This window comes from Gymnoscopelus braueri (assembly GCF_963280865.1).
Source record: "Gymnoscopelus braueri genome assembly, chromosome: 8".
Taxonomy (NCBI): domain Eukaryota; kingdom Metazoa; phylum Chordata; class Actinopteri; order Myctophiformes; family Myctophidae; genus Gymnoscopelus; species Gymnoscopelus braueri.
The window spans coordinates 24,923,314-24,947,098 of record NC_137609.1 but is presented as its reverse complement, the minus strand read 5'-3'; the positions used below and the strand labels follow the sequence as shown (position 1 = coordinate 24,947,098).

The 23,785-nt window shown below is 41.5% G+C and overlaps 2 protein-coding genes across 3 annotated transcripts in view; one reads left to right on the top strand and one right to left on the bottom strand.

The window, feature by feature from the left end:
• Nucleotides 1-22,242, bottom strand: part of bco2a (beta-carotene oxygenase 2a) — a 27,926-nt gene extending 5,684 nt beyond the window's left edge. The window contains exons 1-10 of one of the 2 annotated variants that reach the window (XM_080434683.1): nt 22,118-22,242; nt 19,914-20,045; nt 17,899-18,103; nt 17,132-17,343; nt 14,459-14,574; nt 13,500-13,602; nt 8,552-8,680; nt 8,242-8,402; nt 7,869-8,036; nt 4,734-4,871 (exon numbers count right to left, since the gene is read on the bottom strand). In XM_080434683.1, the coding sequence (XP_080290809.1) occupies nt 4,734-4,871; nt 7,869-8,036; nt 8,242-8,402; nt 8,552-8,680; nt 13,500-13,602; nt 14,459-14,574; nt 17,132-17,343; nt 17,899-18,103; nt 19,914-19,941 (1,260 nt within the window). In that variant the 5' untranslated portion in view covers nt 19,942-20,045; nt 22,118-22,242. Of the gene's footprint in view, nt 1-4,733; nt 4,872-7,868; nt 8,037-8,241; nt 8,403-8,551; nt 8,681-13,499; nt 13,603-14,458; nt 14,575-17,131; nt 17,344-17,898; nt 18,104-19,913; nt 20,046-22,117 lie in introns of those variants that run through there. The other variant, XM_080434684.1, reaches the window with a different exon arrangement.
• On the top strand, nt 22,235-23,785 carry LOC308089772 (receptor-transporting protein 3-like). Its single transcript, XM_080434685.1, has one exon. The coding sequence runs from the start codon at nt 22,267-22,269 to the stop codon at nt 22,540-22,542; it is 276 nt and encodes a 91-aa protein (XP_080290811.1). The 5' UTR covers nt 22,235-22,266; the 3' UTR covers nt 22,543-23,785.

Sequence of the window (23,785 nt, the reverse complement as noted above, 5' to 3'; positions counted from 1 at the left end):
GGGGGAAGAGTAGCAGGCCACTGTTTACATTCAGATAGGTTAGGGGGTAGGCTCCCCAATCCCTGTCTGCAACAGGCGGCAGCGGGGTCGCAAGGCTCCCAGAGCACGTTAAAGACGTAATATAGTGCTGGGGAGAGACTGAAGGGCCCCCGTGTTCTGTCAAGGATGAATCAACATCCTAGCTGTGTTTTCCGTCTAGTCGGTGTGCCGACTGTCGCTCTCTCCTAGGGTTGGCAGCACATGGTGCGTGGATGACAGTCCACACCTAACCGGACGGGAGTGCGTTACTCACCGGTTACAGGCAAGGCGGGTGAAAACGGTTAATATTCTGGTTCCCGTAGCCAAGCGGGGCCAGGACAAGACCGTCGGTTTCCTGCCTGGGGCGCCAACCACGCCTACGGGTAAGGGATCGCTATCGACTGGGTCACCCGCCGGTCGGATCGCAAAAAGCATTAATTCCATGGCGTGCTCCCCGACAGGAGGCGGGTGTGGTCGCTGCGTTCGGCTCAATGTACAGTCAGGCCATCACAAGCTGAAAGCGACCGCCAGAGTGCTACAGTTACTAAGCGAGTGATGCTCCTGTGATCGGTGGGCTTTGAAAAGAAGACGCCGGGAAGCAGGAGACTTGAACTCTCTATCCAGGGTGACCTGGGTGTAGACCTCAAGTGGAAAGGGGTCTAGCCTGGGACTGCGCCCCGGTGGGGAGGTTCGAAAGACTTAAGTGAGAAGAGCAGCTTAGATACAAGCACCAAAACCCAAGAATAAGAGAGAGCTCCTTGCAGTATGCCCCATATAGTTTGAATTGCGTAAGCAGAAGACGTTTTTGTTAAGTTAAGACAGATGATGCACATTTTGGTCTCTGTGTTGGCCCTTCCTGATTATACTAAGTCCTTTATCCAAACTGCTGAAGTTAAAGAAGTTTTTTTAAATGATTTATGTCTTGTTGAAAGAGTAAGGTGCTAAGTGAAGGCCTCTAGGTTTTACTCCAAATGTCTCTTAACCCATTAAGACCTGGAACCTGTGTACATTTTTGATATGTACTCAACCTCATCTCACTAAAGTTCGTTGTGGTATTTTTGAACCCCAAGGCCGCTAAGGGCATCGATGTTAAATGTCTGACTCTACAATAATAGCCAAGATGCATTTTCTACTTTGTTTATTTTTTGCTGCACAGTAGACTAGCAGAGGCACTTTTACGCCTGGGAAACGCTTATGTAGATAAGATAAAAAGGAACCTAGTCGCGCTTCACATTGAGAGTTTTTATTTGTTATGTCTGCCACCAGTGACACAGACCATTTCACACTTAGGATCTGAAGTTGAGTCATGACCATAGGTCATATCTCAAACAGGAGGGATGGTACACATATAATATATAATTAAGCAGCATTTTCACACTTATAATTTTCAAAATTATGCTAAACAGTTTTGTACATGTTTTTAGACAATGAAAAGGTAACGAAAGGCCATATGTAAGACTATAATTTCCACTTATTGAAAAGTGATGATACTGTAAAACTAGATTGAAGTACAGATGTGTCAAAACGGCCATAGCCATAATGCATCACATTAGTGGAGCTTTACATGAAAATAGTCCAAAGTGCAAATTATCTGTCTAGTCTTTTCTCTCTCCCTACAGGGACTGAAGCACTGGTGATCTGCATGCCGTGATAAAGATCATCAAGCGACAGGACCAGGACCAACTCTGCGCTGAGAGGGTCCGTTCCGAGTCCTGGTCACCAACACAATTGCTGTGAAACGTGTTATTTGGATCCACAAAAGGCCACTGTAAATTGGTGCGAACATTATCAGAGATTTAAGTAATAGGAGTGAAAAAGCCAGCAGCGGGTGGGGCCGAGCGGATAGAGCTCAGGTCAGACCCAAACCTGGAGAAGACTCCCATTAGAATATTCCCCATCCCCATTCCTATTACACCTAGAATTGCACCCCTGGTATTTTTGTGAGTTTTTTAATTTCTATGAGTGTATTATATATTTGTATTATTAAAGTTACTCGTAAATCGAGGAGTGTTGACGAAAATGTTTCTCACCGTCTAAATCTAAATATATATAGGTATATTTTTACGCTAATCAAATCGCTAAGACTAAAATGTGAATGTTTATGTTTGCACACATATAAATATATCTGCTTCACACAACTGGTCATGAGAAGTGACATGCCTCGAAATCCAATATCGCTGGTGAGCCTTGGGAGAAAATGACTTTGAACTAACAGCAGCTATTTGCCGTGTAAACCGTACCATCAGTTGAAATACGCCCTAAATAGCACTGTTAAGCCTGTATGTCACTCGGAAGCCTAACCTTTGTTATGTCCACGCTGGCTCTGTGAAGAAGGGTCAGATCAACGAACACAATTGTCAACAGACATTAATGCTGACTCCCCCGTGTTTGTTTAGATCAACTAAGAATTGGAGGTTGTAAGAAAAATACAATCTCACTGGTAATCCCGTGCCAATAAGGTTGGTTTGTCTCTCTTTCCCCATCTTGGAGTGGGAAAGCTTATGTTACGTGTAGAGACAATTAACTATAGACGTAGCCTGTTCCTCAATGCTACAATGACCATGAAGAGGCCCAAAACCGTGAGTTTGAGTCAGCGTCGTTAATGGCCGTCCAGAATAGATGGACTCTTGACCTTTTGACTGCTGCGAGTGGAGGGGTCTGCGTTTCTGATAAAAAGGACATGTGGTGTTTTTTTTTATTTCAGATGACATTAATTCCAAGAATGTTAGTGACGCAAAGCAAGACCATTAGTGTATGGTCAATGAAAAGGTCGTGCAGACATGCGGCGTTGTCTTAGACTGATGACGATATTTGTCCCAAGTGCTCCACTCCACACGAGAGTGTGTATTCCTTTCAAGCCCTATTTGAGAGTGACATAGAAAGTAGTCCCAAGGCCACTGGAAGCGAAGAGGCAGATGGTTGAGTTGTTGGTTTGATTAATAAAAATCCTGGTATGATATCCATTTTGAAAATGTGAAAGCAAGAAAAATGTGATTGATGTTTTTAGGAGTATTAATTAAATGAACAAAAGCAGGAAATGACAGGATCGGTTTACAGCATTTAGATGCAGCTATAAAGATATATATAATGTGTATATAAGTTCTTTCTTTGATTGTATTCATTTAATTGAATATCCTACAATGTATTAATCCAATGTGTAATATGTCTGACAGTCCTTATCAGTTAGTAAGTTTCCACTCCTCTGTACTCCTCTGTCCCCTCCCCTTTTCTAATAAAGTGCTTGGACGGAGGGGAGTGCGCCATTGTGATTTTGGACCTTGTGAAGTGAGTTACATGGTGGTCACAATCCTCGTCGAGTAAAAGAGATCTCGTGTGTCACGTGTATTCTTCATCTGTGTGTGATTAACAGCAAGGGGGTTTAAGATAACGATCAAGAACCTATCAATTACTGTATGTTGTTTTCAGTCTATTTAATTATCTATCTGTAATAAATTCCAGGAATCTCTGTCTGTCTCTACGTGTGAGCAGCAGTCATATTACTGACGTCATACTGTTAATGACTGACTTCAAAGACTAGAACCTCTGACGGTTACTGCATTAGTACCTGTCAAACTTTAATGCCAGGCCATATACTGTACGGGGGACCACTCGCCCAACTTGGCACCCCAGCAAAGCGGACCACTCGGCCCGCTTTGGTGACAACAGACTACAGCCCCTAATAAAACAGTTATGACGGAGGCGCGGCGTCTGAAGTGGACTTGAGCCACGAGAGGCACCGCGAAGCGAGCCGTCAGGCGAGCGAGTTGCCGTGCCGAACATTGCGAACTCCTCTTCAAACAACTCAGCGCCGTTTGAGTTACGTCCCGTACCCCGAGATGTCAAACGTGGCTGAGTAAGTTCTGGTGGCCAGAAATGCCAGGAGGGTCCGACCGTTCCGAGGTCGCAGAATTAGACTGGAGCGAGTGGACTTTGGTGTCCAGAAATACGTGGGGAAGGGGCACTCGGGTACTGTAAAGTATATGCCCACAACCGCGGCGGTTGTGGGTTCGATTCCACCGTGGTGCATCTGGCTTTGTCGAGGATCTATACGAACACAATTGGCCCGTGTTCGGGGGAGGGAAGCCGGGGCGGGAAGGGTGTCTCTGCATGTATTCCTACGGGCTGGGGCGGCACCTGTCAGCAGGGAGTGTTGGGTGGGAGGAGTAGAACGAAGGCTCTACGTCCTCCTGGTGGGGGCTCCTCACTGGCATGTGAGTCAGAAAGTAAGACGCGCGAACGCTGGAAGCGAACGCAGCTCGGAAATATTGTGTATTTACGGACTTGTAATCCGTGTTATGTCACCGTGATGGGGAGAGAAGTGTGTGTGTGTGTGTGTGTGTGTGTGTGTGTGTGTGTGCGCGCGCTGTTGTGCATTTTCATTCCTGCACTCTGCCGCCCTCTGGGGGCCAGAGTGCACAGTGCATGCACACAGAGACGCAGAGACGCAGACACACAACCCGATCACGTTTACATAGTAAGCTCCACTTGGTCGGAGGGCCTCCTTCCGCGTTCGCAAACAGCAGTGACAACACAGAAATGTTGTGTGGGGAGGAATTAATTGGCATAATTACTAAATTGGGGAGAAAAAAGGTGTGTAAAGGGGTTTTGGGGCGAGCATTCTTGTATTCTATAAAAGTATGCAAGTACTGTAGGTAAATGAACAGTATATCATTTGAAATTCATGAGATATAACATAAGCCGTTTCTCTAACTCACCTTATCTGTGCTGGTCTTGACACACGTTGCTTGACTGGAGGGCCTTGTGTTTAGATTTGTGTCTGATGGAGTATCATTGGTCACGTTAAGAGGCAGAACGAAGCGTCGCGGGAAGGCCCTTGTCATCATGTTGTACACCTTGGAGAGGACAAAGTACATTAAATTACATCCTCCAAGTTTTTACTCTCATGACATGTTATATGCATATCCTTTTAGGCCTAGACATGAAATCAGTCGCCTAAGAATGCTATCTGTGATGTTTTGTGTAGTCTAAGATGACAGAATATTAAGAGTATTCTTTTCTACCACTGGGCAACTCGACAGTAGACTATGCATGCACCTCATAGACACTCAAATAAAAACTCCAGACCTCTCAAAACAAACTAGTCAGACTACAACTAGACCTCACACCTAGGACTCGCCTAACCCCTGCTCATTATGCTAGGGTGGGATGGCTCAGGGTAGAGAGTACAGCAACTTGCAATGGGCCTGGTCTTCAAGATACTCGAGGGACACGCAGTGCCCGTATATCTGTCAAACTACTTCAAAAGAGTGAGAAACACCCACAAGCACAACCCCAGAGGCAGCTCTCAAGTTCAAGTTTATTATGTCCCAAACTGGGCAATTTATGTTACAGCAGATAATAAGAAACTCCAAGACACAGTAAACATACATACACAAGACATAAACATAGACATGATCACAAGATCCAGATAATAATAGCTACTAATAGCTACCTCCTCCTGCTTCCATTATTGATGGCACGAATGAGAATTTGTACCTATTGGTTTTAGTTGCAGGGGTCTTTAACCTTTGGCCGGAAGGCAAGAATTCATATTCAGGATTTAGGGGGTGAGAGCTGTCGGCGCTAATAGATGATGTTTTCTTAAGCACCTGCTGGTCATATATATGACTCCGACAGCTGAATTGTACCCCCACAATCTTGCTAGCCCCCCTCACAAACCCGTTAAGGGCATTTTTCGGTCTAACGCCAAGGTTTCCATTGGCTGACCAAAGTGCTGAACATAGTTAAAAACAAAACAATTCAAAGCATCGAAACAAAAGAAACATCAACACATAATAAGCATTGATAAAGAATAAAACATGCAGAGTTAAGACAGTTCAGGTAAGCTCAAGTGCAATTAAAAGTCAGAGAGAACATTAAGTAGGGATTTAAAGGCCCCAATCGACTGGGCGGAACTGATGGGGGAGGGGCAACATGTTTCAGAGCCTGGGGCTCGGAAAAGCACAGTCCTCCCCTGCTCTGTCCGCAGACCTTAGAGCCCTGGCTGGGATATAGGCCTGGAGTAGATCCGAAAGATAAGAGGGTGACAGGCCATGAAGGGTTTTAAAAACGAATAAAAGAACCTTAAAATCAATTCTAAAATTAAAAGGGAGCCAGTGAAGAGCGGCCAGAACTGGGGTAATGTGTTCACGTTTTTAGTGCCAGTGAGGACGCGGGGCGGCTGCGTTCTGGACCAGCTGCAGACGCCTAAGTGATGCCTGATCGATGCCAGTGTACAATGAGTTGCAGTAGTCTATTCTGGAGGAAATAAAAGCGTGAATAATCTCCAGATGTTTATGCGGGAGGTAGGCTTTGACCTTGGCAATAAGTCTTAGTTGGAAGAAGCTTGATTTGACAATGGAGCTGATGTGATTGTCAAGTTTAAAAACGATTTCTAACAGAACGGATGTTAGAATTTAAAACGCCCAGGGAGTTGGAGGGTAGGGCGGGATTATAAAATTATAATTTCTGTTTTGATTTCGTTAAGAGTGAGAAAATTAGCGTCCAACCAGGTCTTGACATCCTGTAAGCAGTTGAGAAATGGCTGGAATGGATCATTGGAGTTGGTTTTGAGCGGTAGATACATTTGTACATCGTCCGCATATGGAAGGCTATGTTGTGCTTCTCAAAAATATATCCTAGGGGTAGCATATAGAGGAGAAATAAAATAGGACCCAGTATGGCGCCGCGGGGCATTTCGCTTGAAAGGGGGACCGCAGGTGACGCAAATTCCCCTATGTGAACAGAGAAGGTTCTCTCTATGAGTTGGTCAAATGCCGCCGAAAGATCGAGGAGCACTAGTTCAGCAGGGGTACCAGAGTCGACTGTTAAAATTAGATAAAAACTCTAAGAAGAGCTGACTGGAACTTCTCGTGAAGGCCATGAGACAGTAAAAATGACTGCAGTTGGGAGTACACAACTTTCTCCATGACTTAGGACAAAAGGGGGAGCTGGGAAATGGGCCTAAAGTTGGAGAGGGTGGAAACATCGAGATTGTTCTTTTTCAATAATGGGTGTACCACAGCAAGTTTAAAAGCGGAAGGGACACATCCGGATGTGAGGCAAGAATTAATCAATAGGAGGACACTAGGACCAACCGCACCAAAGACATCTTTGAGAAGGCAGGGGGGAATGCAGTCAGAGGGAGTCACTTCCGTAAGGGCAGAAATTGTTATTGGCACAAACTGAGAGAGAGTGGCAGGACATAGGGAAGGGGCCGGGTCTCAATGAATTATATGTCTTGATGAATTGAATTCATAGGACAACCATCAGGGCTTTTTGTATTATCCTTTTAGCATTATCGTATATTTGTACCTCTGTACTTTTTGCAAACTGTTAATAAAGTATTCAATCAATCAAAATACTGCACTGTCAGGTCCAGTCTGCATTGATGATTTTCGTTTGTAAGCTATTTTATCGAGAAACAAAATAAGAAGAAGTTTTGTGAATGAGGCCCATTGTGCTCTTGTTTGGTATATTATGGAGGGTTGGCTTAATGATTAACTCAATGTCCAGCCACTGCGCAAACAAACGAGAACATCAGTTGTAGAGAATTATAGCTTTGTATTTTTCATTAGCTTTTATTTGCAAATTGTTCTTTGTTTCATTTACTTTTCACTTTAGTTAACACAAATTATCAAATAATATTTATGTATTTTGACAATTCCGGTTATTGTTATTGGTCAACAATGTTGCAATAAAGATCAAATATTGATGTCTAAGTAAGAGGAAGAACTGTGTGTGTGTGTGTGTGTGTGTGTGTGTGTGTGTGTGTGTGTGTGTGTGTGTGTGTGTGTGTGTGTGTGTGTGTGTGTGTGTGTGTGTGTGTGTGTGTGTGTGCGCGCGCTGACCTCATCCAGTGCATCTCCTGACTTGCGCAGGTTCTGGATCAGGTAATTATTAATGGCTTGGCCATTGTCCGAGCAGCACATGTCAACCATCAAGAAACCATCTTCCTCAAAGGCATTGATCTGATGGAACATGGCGAGGGCCTTGGTGTGGTACTTCACTGGACTGGCCTGGGGTAGTGAGTGACAACATACAGTAATTACATCATCACTTAACCACCTTCACCCTGGCATCCCTGGGCTTTTCATTACAGGCAAACATTTTCATTTTCAGATCTACAAACATTTTTGAATAAAGCTTAAGTGGTTAAAAACAGTCTGTAGATCGCAAAATCAACCTATCTTGTCAAATGAAGGCATTTACAGTAGATCTCACCTGTCCTGTACGCTTGTCAACAAGGTGAAAGACAGTTCCTTGCTGGGGGTCCCAATAGATGCCCTCACTCAACCCCTTTCCTCTTAGCTTGCATGTGACAATCTTCAACAGGTCCATCTTGATTGGCTGCTCAATGAACACCACATAGTTCTCAGACATCGCTAATAGAACGAAAGAGACAGCAGTCAAGACAGAGTCACAGTTCATAATATAATATATAATATAATATAATGAATAACACTATTGCACTATGTACTGAATGATATGGCTTACGCCTATTAAACATCACTAATGAAGAGTGTTGGATTACCAAAGCTGTGGTAGTAAGAAGGATGACCCTTGTTTGCTGGCAAAATAGAACACAGCACTTTAGCTCCTTGTAGGGTGTCCGTGCCGTCTCCCTTCTCTGGTGGGACTCTAATAATGTTGTAAAGGGCACCTATAGAACAGGGCACAATTTACATTTTATGCATTTAGCAGGCGCTCTTATCCAGAGCGACTTACAACAAGCAAGGTAAACACATACATCAAATGCAGAGACAGTGTAGTGCCTCAGTAAATTAGGATCACTGGTAAACCAAGAACCTAGCATCAGTCGAAACAATATACTATAAAAACAAATGATATGTACCTGTACATCTGTAAAAGATACCAGGTAAACAATGAACATCTGTCTAAATAACAAGCTATCTAACACGGTAAAACAAAGTTATGTAATTAGCCTCTAAATATTTAGGTTAAAAAAAAGTGTGTGTACACACACACACACACAAATCTGAGGTAATTTTTTTAATTGAGTTAGCAAGAACATTGTGTTGCTGATGTTTTTAATTTGAAATCTATATCCCCCTATGACCATCTTCTTGATATTTTAATTTCATCTTTATAGGGCATAGCAGTGGTGGCCATTTTCTGGTTCCACTCCAAATAAAGCCAATGCATTTTTCCCATAGAGATTTCCAAAAATATTTATATCAATTATTTTAAGCCTAGAATTAAGCCACCCAGGGTCATGGTGAACTTTTATTCAGTGAATTATTTTATTTTTTTAATAATAATTTAATTATATGATATACTACATTTAATAAATACCCTTTGTTTTACTTTTTTTTATATATATCTTTCACAGAATCAAATGTTTAATGATCATGGCTTGATCTAGGCTTAATTGATATAAATATTTTTGGAAATCTCTATGGGGGAAATGCATTGGCTTTTTTGGAGTGGAACCATAAAATGGCCGCCACTGCTATTCCCTATACAAACACGTCAGTAACGTCATGTTTTACTGTCGACAAAATAAGACCTAACAAAAGTATAATTAGTGACATATTATGTTTAACATGGAGATTCATACAACAAAGTGTGTTGCCATTACAATCTTATAAGGAAGGAACTTAATAAAAAATAGCCATCTTCTTCTTGGAAAAACAGAATATAGTACAAAAACAGATGTATGTGTAAGAGAAGGATTATGATCTCAGAGTCATTGGCAGTTACTCGACTGTTATTGTTCACATCTGATAACATTTTAATCAATCTGGGAAACCATCAATTAAAAAAGGGAAATCTGTCTTGAGGTTACATTTTAATAAATTCACCAATGTACCTGTAGGCTACATTCAGGAAATACATTGGTGTCTGGATACTCATTAGCTCCTGACAAACATGAGTTTATTGCTGAAAGTATGCAATTTAAATGTAGAAAGTAAAGATTATTGTATTTATTTTTATTGCCTCTATTCTCGCGCATGATAAATGCCCAGTCAGCGGAGAAATTCTCCGCTGCTTTTAACTCTTCACTAGTAGTACCGCCTCCTCTTAAAGGAGAATTCCGGACATTTTAAGTGTTATCTTTGATGTGTCGTTACTCACCTACCGACGTAAACAGTGGCATTGTTTATTTCCAGATATTCCCCTGTCGTCATATTTTCAACCTCCTCCGTTGTCATAATGGGAGCGCGTGTCATAGGGAAATTCGTCTATTATAACCGATGCAAAGTTATTTTTTTCTCTACTACTACTCATTGTGGAGTCTGATGATAGTCAAACATGCAGTGAAAGTTCCTGAGAGGCTACCGCTAATGACGAACGAGCTAACGCTAGTTGCTTGTTTCTCAACATGGCAACACCAAGTTGCCAGGTTCTGGGAGAGAAACAAGCAACTAGCGTTAGCTCGTTCGTCATTAGCGGTAGCCTCTCAGGAACTTTCACTGCATGTTTGACTATCATCAGACTCCACAATGAGTAGTAGTAGAGAAAAAAATAACTTTGCATCGGTTATAATAGACGAATTTCCCTATGACACGCGCTCCCATTATGACAACGGAGGAGGTTGAAAATATGACGACAGGGGAATATCTGGAAATAAACAATGCCACTGTTTACGTCGGTAGGTGAGTAACGACACATCAAAGATAACACTTAAAATGTCCGGAATTCTCCTTTAATGAAAACAGAGACATAGATGTTTTAGTCCACTCTTTTAATTCACTGTGCTCAGATATTTTAGATGAAGTCGCCCCTTTTAAATCATGCACTGTCCGCACTTTAAACAAAACTCCATGGCTGAATGAAAACATTCGCTGTCTACGGCGAGAGTGTAGAAGTGTCGAGCGACGGTGGAAGTCGTCTAACCTTGAGGTCCACCGGTTACATCTCAAAACACTTTTAAATGATTTTAATTCTATGGTCAAGGCTGCAAGAGCTGCCTATTTTGCCAAATTAATCACCTCCAGCAAAAGAAACCCCAAAATACTTTTTGACACAATTAACACCATTGTCTGTCCACCATCACACGACCCTCCTGTATTTTCTAAAATGGACTGCAATAACTTCCTCACGTTTTTGTAAACAAGGTTGTCAGCATCAGAGCAGGCATTACCCCTTCAATTTCCACCCCCCATTTAGGCCCTAACCACCAGTCTATCTTGGACTCCTTTGCACCTATTTCCCTACCCCAGTTAATTGAGCTAGTGAACAGCATGAAATCCTCCTCCAGTCCTCTAGATATCATCCCAACCACCATTTTAAAAGATGTTTTTAGCTCTATAGGCCCACCTCTGCTCAACATCATCAATCACTCTCTGACCACGGTGGAAGTCGTCTAACCTTGAGGTCCACCGGTTACATCTCAAAACACTTTAAATGATTTTAATTCTATGGTCAAGGCTGCAAGAGCTGCCTATTTTGCCAAATTAATCACCTCCAGCAAAAGAAACCCCAAAATACTTTTTGACACAATTAACACCATTGTCTGTCCACCATCACACGACCCTCCTGTATTTTCTAAAATGGACTGCAATAACTTCCTCACGTTTTTGTAAACAAGGTTGTCAGCATCAGAGCAGGCATTACCCCTTCAATTTCCACCCCCCATTTAGGCCCTAACCACCAGTCTATCTTGGACTCCTTTGCACCTATTTCCCTACCCCAGTTAATTGAGCTAGTGAACAGCATGAAATCCTCCTCCAGTCCTCTAGATATCATCCCAACCACCATTTTAAAAGATGTTTTTAGCTCTATAGGCCCACCTCTGCTCAACATCATCAATCACTCTCTGACCTCGGGCACTGTCCCCTCCTATTTTAAAACTGCCACTGTACACCCGCTTTTAAAAAAGCCAGGACTGGATCCCGAATCACCCTGTAATTATCGGGCCATTTCTAAGCTTTTATTTCCAAAATATTAGAAAAAATTGTTGCCAAGCAACTTTTAACAGTTTTAAATATCCACAACATTTTAGATAAATTCCAGTCAGGTTTTAGACAGATGCATTCTACGGAGACAGCGCTTTTAAGAGTATCCAATGATCTTTTAATGGCATCCGATAAAGGTAAATCCTCAATTTTAGTGTTGCTCGATATGAGTGCTGCATTCGACACTTTAGACCACTTTATTTTAATTAATAGGCTCAGGGAGCGGGTGGGGATCACAGGGAGAGCCCTCGATTGGTTCTCCTCCTACCTCACAGGTAGAAATTTTACAGTTTCTGTGAGCACTCATGTGTCAAGCTCTGCCCCCCTCTCCTACGGAGTTCCCCAGGGCTCGGTCCTCGGGACAAATCTTTTTGCACTTTACATGCTACTACTTGGTCACCTCATCAGCACTTTTAAAGGTATGTCTTATCATTTTTATGCTGACGATATTCAGCTGTATTATTCTTTTAACTCTAAGAGCCCTGATGATTTTAATTTCAATGTTTTGCAAAACTGTATGTCAGCCATTAAGGCCTGGATGTCAGACAACTTTTTGCAATTGAATGAGGCCAAAACTGAAGTGCTCATTGTTGCCCCCGACAGCATTATGCCCAAAGTGATTGAAGGTATGGGGCCCCTTAGACAAAACATTCGCCAGAATCTCAGAAACCTCGGTGTACATTTTGACCAATCAATGCACCTTGATACTCACGTCAACTCTATAAACCGGACATGCTTCTTTCACCTCAGAAACATTGCAAAACTCAGATCCATTGTTTCCCACCCCGAATTAGAAATGATCATTCACGCATTTATCTCATCACGCTTGGACTACTGCAATTCACTTTTCACCTGCCTCAGCAAAACCACCATGGACCGCCTCCAAATAATTCAAAATGCTGCCGCCAGATTGTTAACCAGAACAAACAGAAGGTCCCACATCACTCCAGTCTTAGCCGCCTTACATTGGCTCCCCATCAATTTCAGAGTCCAGTTTAAAGTCCTGGTGATCACTTATAGATCTCTACATGGTCAGGCCCCAAGTTACTTGACCGATCTGGTCCCACGCTATGTCCCAGAAAGGGCCCTAAGGTCTGCGGAACAGGGTCTGTTAAAGACCCCAAACACCAACCTTAGAACCAAGGGTGACGAGGCCTTTCAAGCCGTAGCCCCCAAACTGTGGAATGCTCTCCCCCAAGTCCTGAGAGATGCAGCCTCAGTTGACATTTTTTAAAAACAACTAAAAACGCTTCTATTTGAACAGGCCTTTGTTGTCGTTACATGATTTTATTTTCCTTAACTGTGTTATTATCCCACCTGTGAAAAATTTGTACAGCCTTTTTGTTTTGTGTTGTTGCTTTTATTGATGTATGTAAAGCACTTTGTGACACTCCTCTGTGAAATGTGCTATATAAATAAAATTTACTTACTTACTTACTTACTTTATTTCCCTATAAATGCCTTTCTATGACTTTATGTAACACACTTTGAATTGCCTTTGTGCATGTAGGCAATACAAATAAACTTGCCTTGTACCAGAGGACATATTTATAGACTAACCTTTGCTGCCATAGGAGTTGCCCATATTGTAGGAGGTGCCATCGGGGTCATAGTGTGGGTGAGCAGTGGCTCCATTTACAGCTATGAACTTGCTCCAGTCCACCTGTAACGTATAGCATAGAATCTATACAGGCAAACAGACATAAAACTGAAGCCATTTATCTGATGGCATTTATCTGAAGAATATCGGGCTGGTTTGATGATGTCTGTGGTGTGGTGCTATAAGTTGTCAGTTCATGCCTGCTAGTTTAAAGGTGTATTTCACTTTAAAAGCATCTAGAAGGACAATATCAGTCTCCAGAACCAGGGATGTGTATTTTAAATTAGTCTAATGGGGATTGAAATTATATGGGCTTGTGTAATAGGAGGGGGGGCGTGTCTGATCTAATGAATATCAAATATTTAAAAGCAACTTAACCCATTAAGACCTGAGGCCGATTCTACAAAATGTCTGTTTTTAGAATGTCTTCTAAAAAACAGTTTAAAAAAAAAAATGACACCACTGACATAGTAACATGTTACTATGTCAGTGGTTCTCAAACTTTCATGTCAAGGATCCCAAAATGTATTATGTATTTGGCCAAGGACCCCCATCTCAAAATATTTTGTTCCAGGGACCCTCCAGAAGCAAAGATTTGAGTTACAAATGTTCGCTTGAATATATATATATATATATTCAAAGATTTGCACACATTTTCACGATTTATCAAAAATAGCAGATCTACAAGCTCATGAGCTTGTAGATCTGCTATTTTTGAATAGCCAAAGTGTAAAATAATGCTTTTTAGCTCAAATCAAAAAGTGACACAGATGCGTTCCAGGTCTCAATGAGTTAAAGACAGAAGTGTGTTAAAGTCAAATTGTTTAAGCTTACTTACTTACTGTACTTACTTCATCGTAGTGACAAAAATGACTATTACTGGTGTACTGCAATATGATGGGCATGATAGTACATGTACCTTTTCCACACTGTCCAGGCTCTCCGGGTCCACTCTGTGCATGAGGTTGGTCTCAGTGCTGACATAGAAGTCACCCTTGTATTTCACAAAGCTGACACTTGCATTGTCTGTGGGCTCTGCAATTGCAAAAATAAATTGTGTCAATCTGGTGTTTTACACTGAATTAATTTGTGTTCCATAAAATCTTTTGAACAGTCGTGATAAACCGTGGTGAACAATGATCTACTCCACAGTATGTGGTTTTCTAGCTTGGCAGTTGCAGTGAAAACGCACGTGTGCCTGGAAAACATTAATGAAATTCTTTCTCCCCCTGCTCGTTCCTCCACACATAAAACACATGATATCCATTATATGAAGTTGCTGTCGGGTAGAAACCTTGTATCTTAATATTTCAACATATTATGTTGTTTCCCGTAAATCGATGCCCTATTTCGTCATACTAGTGTCACACAGAAGTAGCAAAAATAGCAGATCTACATGCAAGCTCACAACGCGTCAGCTTGCCTTGTAAAAAAAGAAAACAAAGTGTGTCTGACTAATAAAGTATTAATGAGAGCTTGTGACAAAATAATATCTACAGTACTGGAACAAAACAGGTTATTTTTTTCCATGTCCTGAAAAGTAACAGTGTTGGACATACTAGTTTCTGCCCGACAGCGACAATAACCTCAGCAGTCCACCAATGACATAAACATGGATTTTACAGTACTGTACTGTCTTTGAACAGTTAGTACACAAAAACATACAACTAATTTGAAACTCACAGAGGTCACTGTTTTTTTGGCATACTGTAGTTCACTCTTTGTTTAATTTGCTGTTGTTAATTTAATTTCATGGAATGTTCACAGAATGTTTGATTATTCTCAAAATAGAAACATTTCTACTTTCTACATTTCAAAAAAATATATCTATGGCGTAGCTCCTCGTGGCGAGCCGTCTAGAAGAGGGTGTGTGGCTGTCTCGCAAACCGCTGGAGCGATCAGTGGCAAATGTATTGTGCATGCTGCCAGTTGGCCAAGGATGTCACATGTCTCATGAATCACATACAGTATGTTTTATACTTTTTTAAATATGAATTGTATACTGTAATTCAAAGGGGTCAGATTGGGCGGAAACCTTGTCCAAATATGGAAATGACTGACAACAATGATTATACGACATGTAATTTACTAGAAAGACTAACCATTTTAGACTATACTAAACTAAAAACTGCTCAAAATAAGTTTGGAAACTTAACTTCTGTCAATTATATCTCCCCTTTAATAATACCAATTGGTATTGTGTTTTATATCATTTTTATCGTTGATTAGTCACCTTTACAACGAGGTACAGCTTGTAAGGATCGGGCATTCGTGGCATGAGCAACACAGCTAAACGTGTGGGTAGCGCCTCCAAAAAAATTGCCAAAATCACCCAATATGCTTCTGTTGGTAATCGCTCTTGTTTTGAGCAACCTGCCAGCACACACCTGCTGAGAGGTGTGTGCCAGTAGTCACAGGTGTGTGACTGCCTCACAGGTGAGTGACTGGCACCTGAACATGGGTTCTGCAACTTTGTTGAGTTTGTGTATGCTCCAAGCAGCAACACTGCCCCCATGGAAAGATGCCACGTTTGTCCCTTCAGGATAAGGCCTGTGCAATAGGGCAAGTGAAGCTGGTGTTCCATTACGCAGATTACGCATTATTTGATGTCAGCCCTGGTACCATTTGCAGGCAGGTGTGTGCCAGTCACAGGTGTGTGACTGGCACCTGAGCATGGGCCCTGCAACTTTGACATCTGTCTTTGGTACCGTTGTACAAATCTTGGCTGTAAATCTATGGTTCCTCAGTGAAGAAAGCGGTCTTGGGTCATTCCTTGTTGACTTCACCAGTCTCACAGAACTTGGTCCTAAGTTTGGAAATGGTACCAGGGCTGACACCAAATAAGGCTGTCACTGGCATGTCACTGGCATAACGGAACACCAGCTTCACTTGCCCTATTGCACAGGCCTTATCCTGAAGGGACAAACGTGGCATCTTTCCATGGGGGCAGTGTTGCTGCTTGGAGCATACACAAACTCAACAAAGTTGCAGAACCCATGTTCAGGTGCCAGTCACTCACCTGTGAGGCAGTCACACACCTCTCAGCAGGTGTGTGCTGGCAGGTTGCTCAAAACAAGAGTGATTACCACCAGAAGCATATTGGGTGATTTTGGCACATTTTTGGGAGGCGCTACCAACACGTTTAGTTGTGTTGCTCCTTCCACGAATGCCCGATCCTTACAAGCTGTACCTCGTTGTAAAGGTGACTAATCAACGATAAAAATGATATAAAACACAATACCAATTCGTATTATTAAAGTGGAGATATAATTGACCAAAGTTAAGTTTCCGAACTTATTTTGAGCAGTTTTATATTTCATGTTTAATTCATTTACCACTTTTAGACCCTAAAAGTCGATCTACAAGCTCACAACGTGCCGCCTTGCGAAACATTGTGAGCTCTAAGATCTTCTACTTTTGGCTAGGTTTCCCACAGAATATGGATGCTGGGGGTTCAAGTGTTTAGAACCTAACATAAACAGGAATCCACACTTAAAATACCAAATGTGATTACAGCTGCAAAACATCCCTTCACTTGAACCAAGACTACGGTACATGATCATGAATCGGCCATCTTTCATCAGTCACTTACGAATCATCTGGAATCGAGAGAGAAAGCGCTGGAAGAAGTTTTGACAGGGGTCGGGCAGGGCGAGGGTACCAAACTCTGACACCATAATGCGGTCCCTTTCACTGTTCTTCTTGTAGGAGTCACTCCGAAGGAAACGACTTTTGTACATCACCTGGCCATTCTCGATCTTAAACTGGTGCAGCAGGGCCATCCCATCAAACCAGTGGTTGTAGCTATGGTGGATAACACAGGTGAATGCTTAGTGGCTAATAAATAAAGACATTTTTAAAAACCACGAGAAGAAGCTGTAGAAATAGTTTAAAAAAAATAAGGTGAATCCCCCTTTTTTCTTAGACATTTGTTTATTTGATGCACCTGCAAGTGGTGTCTGAGCTTCTTTACACCTACTGCATGTTTAAAAGTCAAAGGCACCTACTGCACAGTACCATATGCCACTTATTTGTATCATCTGTCTTGAGCAGTAATGTCTCAATGTTTTTATGGAGTGGCACAGAAAGGGCCAGCGATCCAATCACAGCTCAGCAACATTAGCACACAATTCATGTTAGCACATCAAGGCATGTCATTGATGTCCATTGTAAAAGGATGAAGGAAAGCAATTATCCCACTACAGTAAGATTGAAGACATCTTTTCAATTGACATTTTAATATGTAAGCAATTATTATACAAGCCAGATAATTAATTTAGCTATAACTGTCTCAACGCCTTTTCAATTCCACAGGGAAACCACACCGTTATTATATTGTATTTTGTTTGTATGACTCACTGTGTGTTTCCAAACTCAAACTTCCCTGGGCCATTGCGAAGCAAGTTGCCACAGATCCACGAAGGAATGGTCCCCTGCACTTCAGTGGAGATTGGTTCAGGGGTCTCCTCTACAGAACGGACCAAAGGGGCAATGCTTTCCAGCCCCTTCACCACTGTAGTGAGACATTCTGTCACATCTGCACAGTCAGATGGCTTGGATCCATCTGTAGCAAGTACATAGAGAGCACTGATATTAAATGATGCAGATAATATTCTTCGGCTTGCCTCTGAACCTGCTTCTTCAAACCTTTCTCTTACAGATACAACTAAAACATTCTCACAGTTGTCTGGCTATGATATCAACTGGCATCAGTCTGAGGTGATACCCATGTTAAAACTAAACTATGTCATCCTTTTAGACTGCATTCTTATCCATCATTTGTAGAAGAATTTCAGATATACAGTACACCTCAGACAAAAATAGGTGAATGAATGTTTAGGCAGACAAAATTGTCACCCAGTAACAAGACCGCGACACAAATGCCAAGATGAGCTGTATTTAATGCAAAAAAGTATACCATGGTTGATTACCAGAGTAACAGATCATATTAAACTAGTACATTTGAGCTTATGTAGAACCAGTCTGGTGAGTATTAATAAGGACAATTTCTTAGGTTATGATTGTGTTTTTCATATTAGAGAAGTTTCTGAAACTGAACAAAGGAAAGCCCACAGTATTGTTGAATGGCTGGATTAAGCTAGTAATTAGAACTATATACATTTACTTCCATGCGCAAAAACATGTACATTTTACAAAATATTTACATATGTACAGTAGGTTTACTGTAGTGTTTCATATAAAGGAGTATTACAGTATGTGTTTCATAATGTAGGTTGTGTGTGATGTGGCTAAAGTGACAGAGGTTTGCCCATATCCTATTGTCTGTGTACACCATATGGAATATAAATGATTTCTCTAACCCTTTAAACATGCCGTATACAGAGTGTTATCGAATCTACAAATATATTGATTTATTGATTTATTTCATGTCGTCAATCAGATTGCAACATGGACTGACATTTGATAGTCCACCACTCCACATACAGGGTTTTATTGATTGATTGATTGATTGATTGATTGATGTACTTTATTTAAGACATGAGAAACAGTACATGGAAGTACAATTCACAATACAAGGTCTACTAAACTGGATAACTCATAAAAGCACTAAGCTTGTTTAAAATGAGTTCCCACGCACACAAATCATGATGACATATAAGAGAGTGACCCTATACAGAACGCCATACGTTCAGCTTACAGGTTACTGGTATGAAACATAAGAAATATGTACAAGAAAAGAGTTTGCCACAAAACTGAAGCTGATATCTCACAGACAGAACTGCCCTACCGATACATCTTGGAAGTTTGCAGTGGTGGAAAGTAAGTACATGTACTCAAGTACTGTACTTATGTAAATTTTTTACTTTACTGGAGTATTTCCAATTTTCATTTTCATTTATTTGTATACATGTCATACATTTGAAAACTTGTGAAATGGGATATTCTGCATAATGAGTACTTTCTACTTTTGGTACTTTAAGTACATTTTGATACCAATACTTTTGTACTTTTACTCAAGACATTTTTGAATTCCGAACTTTTACTTGTAACAGAGTATTTACATTGCATTGATACATTTACATAAGTAAAAAAATAGAATTTTTAAAATTCATTTAATTCAGTATCTTGGAAGTTTAGTCCTCAACACCCCATGCATGGCTGGGTTTGTTTTACGTTCGGTTCGCGTATACTGGAAACGCAAACGTATGACTTTTCCACAGAGATGACAGATGAGGGTAATTAAACAATAATAGTGTGACAGAGCAGCATATGATGTGCTCTGATGTTGTGAAGCCGAACGTGTTGATGAGCAGGTAGAAGGGAAACGGTAGTTTTAATATCGCATACTAGAAAAACATCCAACAACAACAGCAACAACATTGAACAGGAGATCAGGACAAACAGAGTCTTACCTTCGATTTCAAGCTTCATCGGTGCCATGATGGGAGGCAGATCAGATGACAACAAAGATAGATAGTGTACTTCCTAATGGTACAGTAGCCTCGATCTCCAAGCTTCAGCAGCAGAGACTGAGAGCGCCCACGCTAGTGTTGCCAGAATTTGAGAGAGAAATAAGCAACCAAGTATATGAAAACAAGCCCAAAACAAAGCTACTAACACACACACATGCACTTTAAACCTATTGTAGCGCCCAAGTCCTATACTTAGGTGCTACTGGTTGCCGAGGGAGTTCTGGCGTGTGCTAGAATAACTGAGGTCCAAAACGTGTCCGTGAGTTCATAAATAAACGCTTTCTCTATTATAGCTTTAGTGCCAATCACTTTTTAGCATACAATACACTGAATACAGACATAAATAAATAAACTTAAACGCACAGGATTACAGTCCACCAGCCCTCTCAACACAGTCAAAAGCTGTTTGCCTCTGCCACTGGCAACACCTGACGCTTGACCAGGCCCCTGGGCCTGCGGTGACATCATCAATTAACAAGCAACCATATGGCTTACATATTGTGAGCTTGGGGACATACACCAAAATAATCTTGGGGGGGAAAGTGAAAAATTTGCACGGGGCTATCCCTGGCACAAAACATTTTCAAATGGGGGTCCGCAGATAAAATCCCAAATAAGCAAAGTAGCCTACACTTTAGAAACAAGCCTAAATGAGCAACTACACTTTCAAAACAAGCCCAAAAAAACGCAACCCACTACCAATATTTATAAGCAACTTTTCAGAAAAAGCAGGCCAAAGTCGCTTATAATAAGCGGACATGGCAACACTGACCCACGCCCCTCTAACGTCTCTTCTATGCTCTTCAGGGAGCAGAGACATTTTATATAACCCTGTTGTTACGTAACACGTGCGCGACAGAGGGACGTCTACAGGCTGAATAAACAAAATATGAGATATCTAAACAAGTGGACATGACCACCATCATAACCCTTAGGATTTATGTTATTTGTTATAATAGGAATCAACTTAATTTATATTGGGCTTATGTTGATTTCTGGAATAAAAGCACACATATCACTTTTTTTTTAAATAGGTCTATTTGCTTGAATGTGTATATTTAAATTTTGAAACAATGACACAGGCCTCAATAAATAGCTGCCATAATAGCAAGTTAACGTGTGGGTGTGGTGGTGATTGGTGAGGTGAAATCCAGGTTTATTTGTTCAAATCCACATAGGCTACAGTACAATGTATTAATTTGCTAATTGTATTGTGGTAGTGACACTTTATGACACTTGAGAGATGAATGAGATGTTGGACACATACTTTCGTGAGTACACATTTAGCTCAGTACAGCATTGTCAAGGGAACAAAGACCTGGAATGCACATGTGATAATGATCTGACCTGTTTTTTTGTTGCTGCTTTCTTTGAAAGCATCATAATAGGATGTCAGGTGGTTAGTTATCTGTCTGACCTATCTCTTGTGGTACTGTCAGTGGTATAATGGTTCTTAGACTTCTGGTGATTAGTAGTTTTCGTTCCCTACCTATGTTGAATACACTTATTGTAAGTCGCTTTGGATAAAAGCGTCTGCTAAATGACTGTAATGTAATGTAATGTAATGTAAATAGATGCATGCTGAGCACATGTTTTTCATGCTGAAAACATTTAACGTGTTTTGTACCACAAACTGTTTTGGAAGTTCTGGCTTCATTGAGAGTGTAGACTAGAGCGACAGGAAAAATATGGCAGCGAGAGAAAGAGACACACTAGACATGACCCCGGGAGTCAGATTCAAACCCGGATCCTTAAAGCATGTTCATTCATTCATTCAACCTTTATTTAAAATCCTCAGAGAGATCATTGAGGGAGACGCATATCAACATAAGAACAACCAAAAGTCAAGACAGTTGCATACAGGTAATGAACGGTTATTGGGTTAGGGTTAGATCATGTTGGTCACTAACTCGGTGAGCCACCAGGCACCTGCCAAATTTCACATTTTAAATGCCCCCCAACAATGGGGGGGAAATGTTGTTAATTTGAATGCAAAACAAAAAGTGAAAGGCCCAATTTTAACAAAATGGTGCCCCTGGTTTATGAGGCCCTGACCTTGAATGCATGGGTTGGATTGTGTGTGTGTGTGTGTGTGTGTGTGTGTGTGTGTGTGTGTGTGTGTGTGTGTGTGTGTGTACACTGACTGACTGATGTGCATGTTGTATCTCTCTCTCCCCACCACCTCCCATATAGGTTTCACTGTAGCTCCTGCTCTTGGAAATGGAACTCGGCGAAGGTGGTGGTCTTGTTTCGGTACCGGCTGCGCGAAGGGTCCGGCCGCGGGACGGTGATCATGAGGCCCTTTGGGCAGGCGTGTCGACGCTGCCCTGACGACGGCTTCGACCTCCCGGGATTTACGGACGAGGCAGTGGAAAACACCCTGAGCCACCTGTTTGGGAAGATACAGAAGAACTGCTACGAGGAAGAAGATGATGAAGACGATGATGAAGAAGATGATGATGATGATGATGATGATGGGTCAGTGTGTTCTCAGAAGGTCAGGACCAAACCTCACCAGAAAGATCTGTGTGAGGCCTGTCTGGCGGGCATCTGTTGTCAGGACAACTAGACAAACACAGACACACAATTACATCCCATCTAATGCAGTGGTTCGCAATAGTGGGTCCACTCCGGGGACCCACTATTGCGAATCTCCTCACCAGGGGTCCGTGAGGAGATTCCAAGGGGTCCCCAGCAAAAATCAGTTTACCCACTTTAACCTTAGAATAGCTGATCTACAAGCTTGCTTTGCCAAAAATCACTAATCAACAAAAATCTTGAATGCGGGTTCAGATGGGAGTCAAATACATAATTAATTTGTGGGTTCTTGACAACCACTGCTATAATGTGTGTGTGTGTGTGTGTGTGTGTGTGTGTGTGTGTGTGTGTGTGTGTGTGTGTGTGTGTGTGTGTGTGTGTGTGTGTGTGTGTGTGTGTGTGTGTGTGTGTGTACGCTCCTGTATGCGTGAATACGTGCATAAATGTGTATGTGTTGGGAAGATTGTTGGGCCCTGACCTGACAGAGGCCTAGTAGTTTGTAGACGCTGCGCAACTTCAAATAAATAATAGCCTATATTTATTTATTGATTAATTCATTTACTGGGGGTCAGGTATGAACAGTTGCCCAGAATTCCATTTGTACTGTAGGCTCTGTGTATGTGGGCTCAGAGCTGATGCGTTCTGTGTTGGATGTTGGATTAAATGCTTTTTTTCCCACTCTGTTTTTGATTATATTAACCTCTATCCTATGTCATTAAGATGTTATTAAATATAGTTTTCTTCCAAAATGTTTGCCAGCTGTTGCATATCTCTGCTGTCCAGCCTGAAACCGCTAACTCCAAAACGCTCATTGTTCAGGAAACGAGAAAACAAAATATACGTTTTTCAGGAAATGAAGAAAACCTTATATTTTTAAAACAAATCAATACTGCCTCATCAAAGTTGGTATAGTGACTTTATATATTGTCAGATACTTGCATGTGTCATTATATTATCAACACTTTACCCAAATCGCGGGTAAATCAACACTTTACCCAGCGCTAGTGGAGTTAGTAGTTTCAGACGAGCAGAAATCAAGCTGAAATGGAGTTGTTGTCCAAACAATAGCTCCACTCGCTGCTGAGGGAGGTTTCAGCGCGACAGAAATGCTATGAATGCCTTTCTTCTTGTCACATTGCTCTCCTCATTGAACACATAGATTTTAGAAATATAATTACTTGTTTTCATAACATTAGCGTCAGTGCTAAGTTTGATAAACAGGTACACTGCATAGTTTTAACAGACTACGGGGAGTTTGTTTACATGATACTCCT

Coding starts and splice junctions, on each gene's coding strand:
- LOC308089772 (XM_080434685.1), top strand. CDS start 22,267: ATGAGGCCCTTTGGGCAGGCGTGTCGACGCTGCCCTGACGACGGCTTC.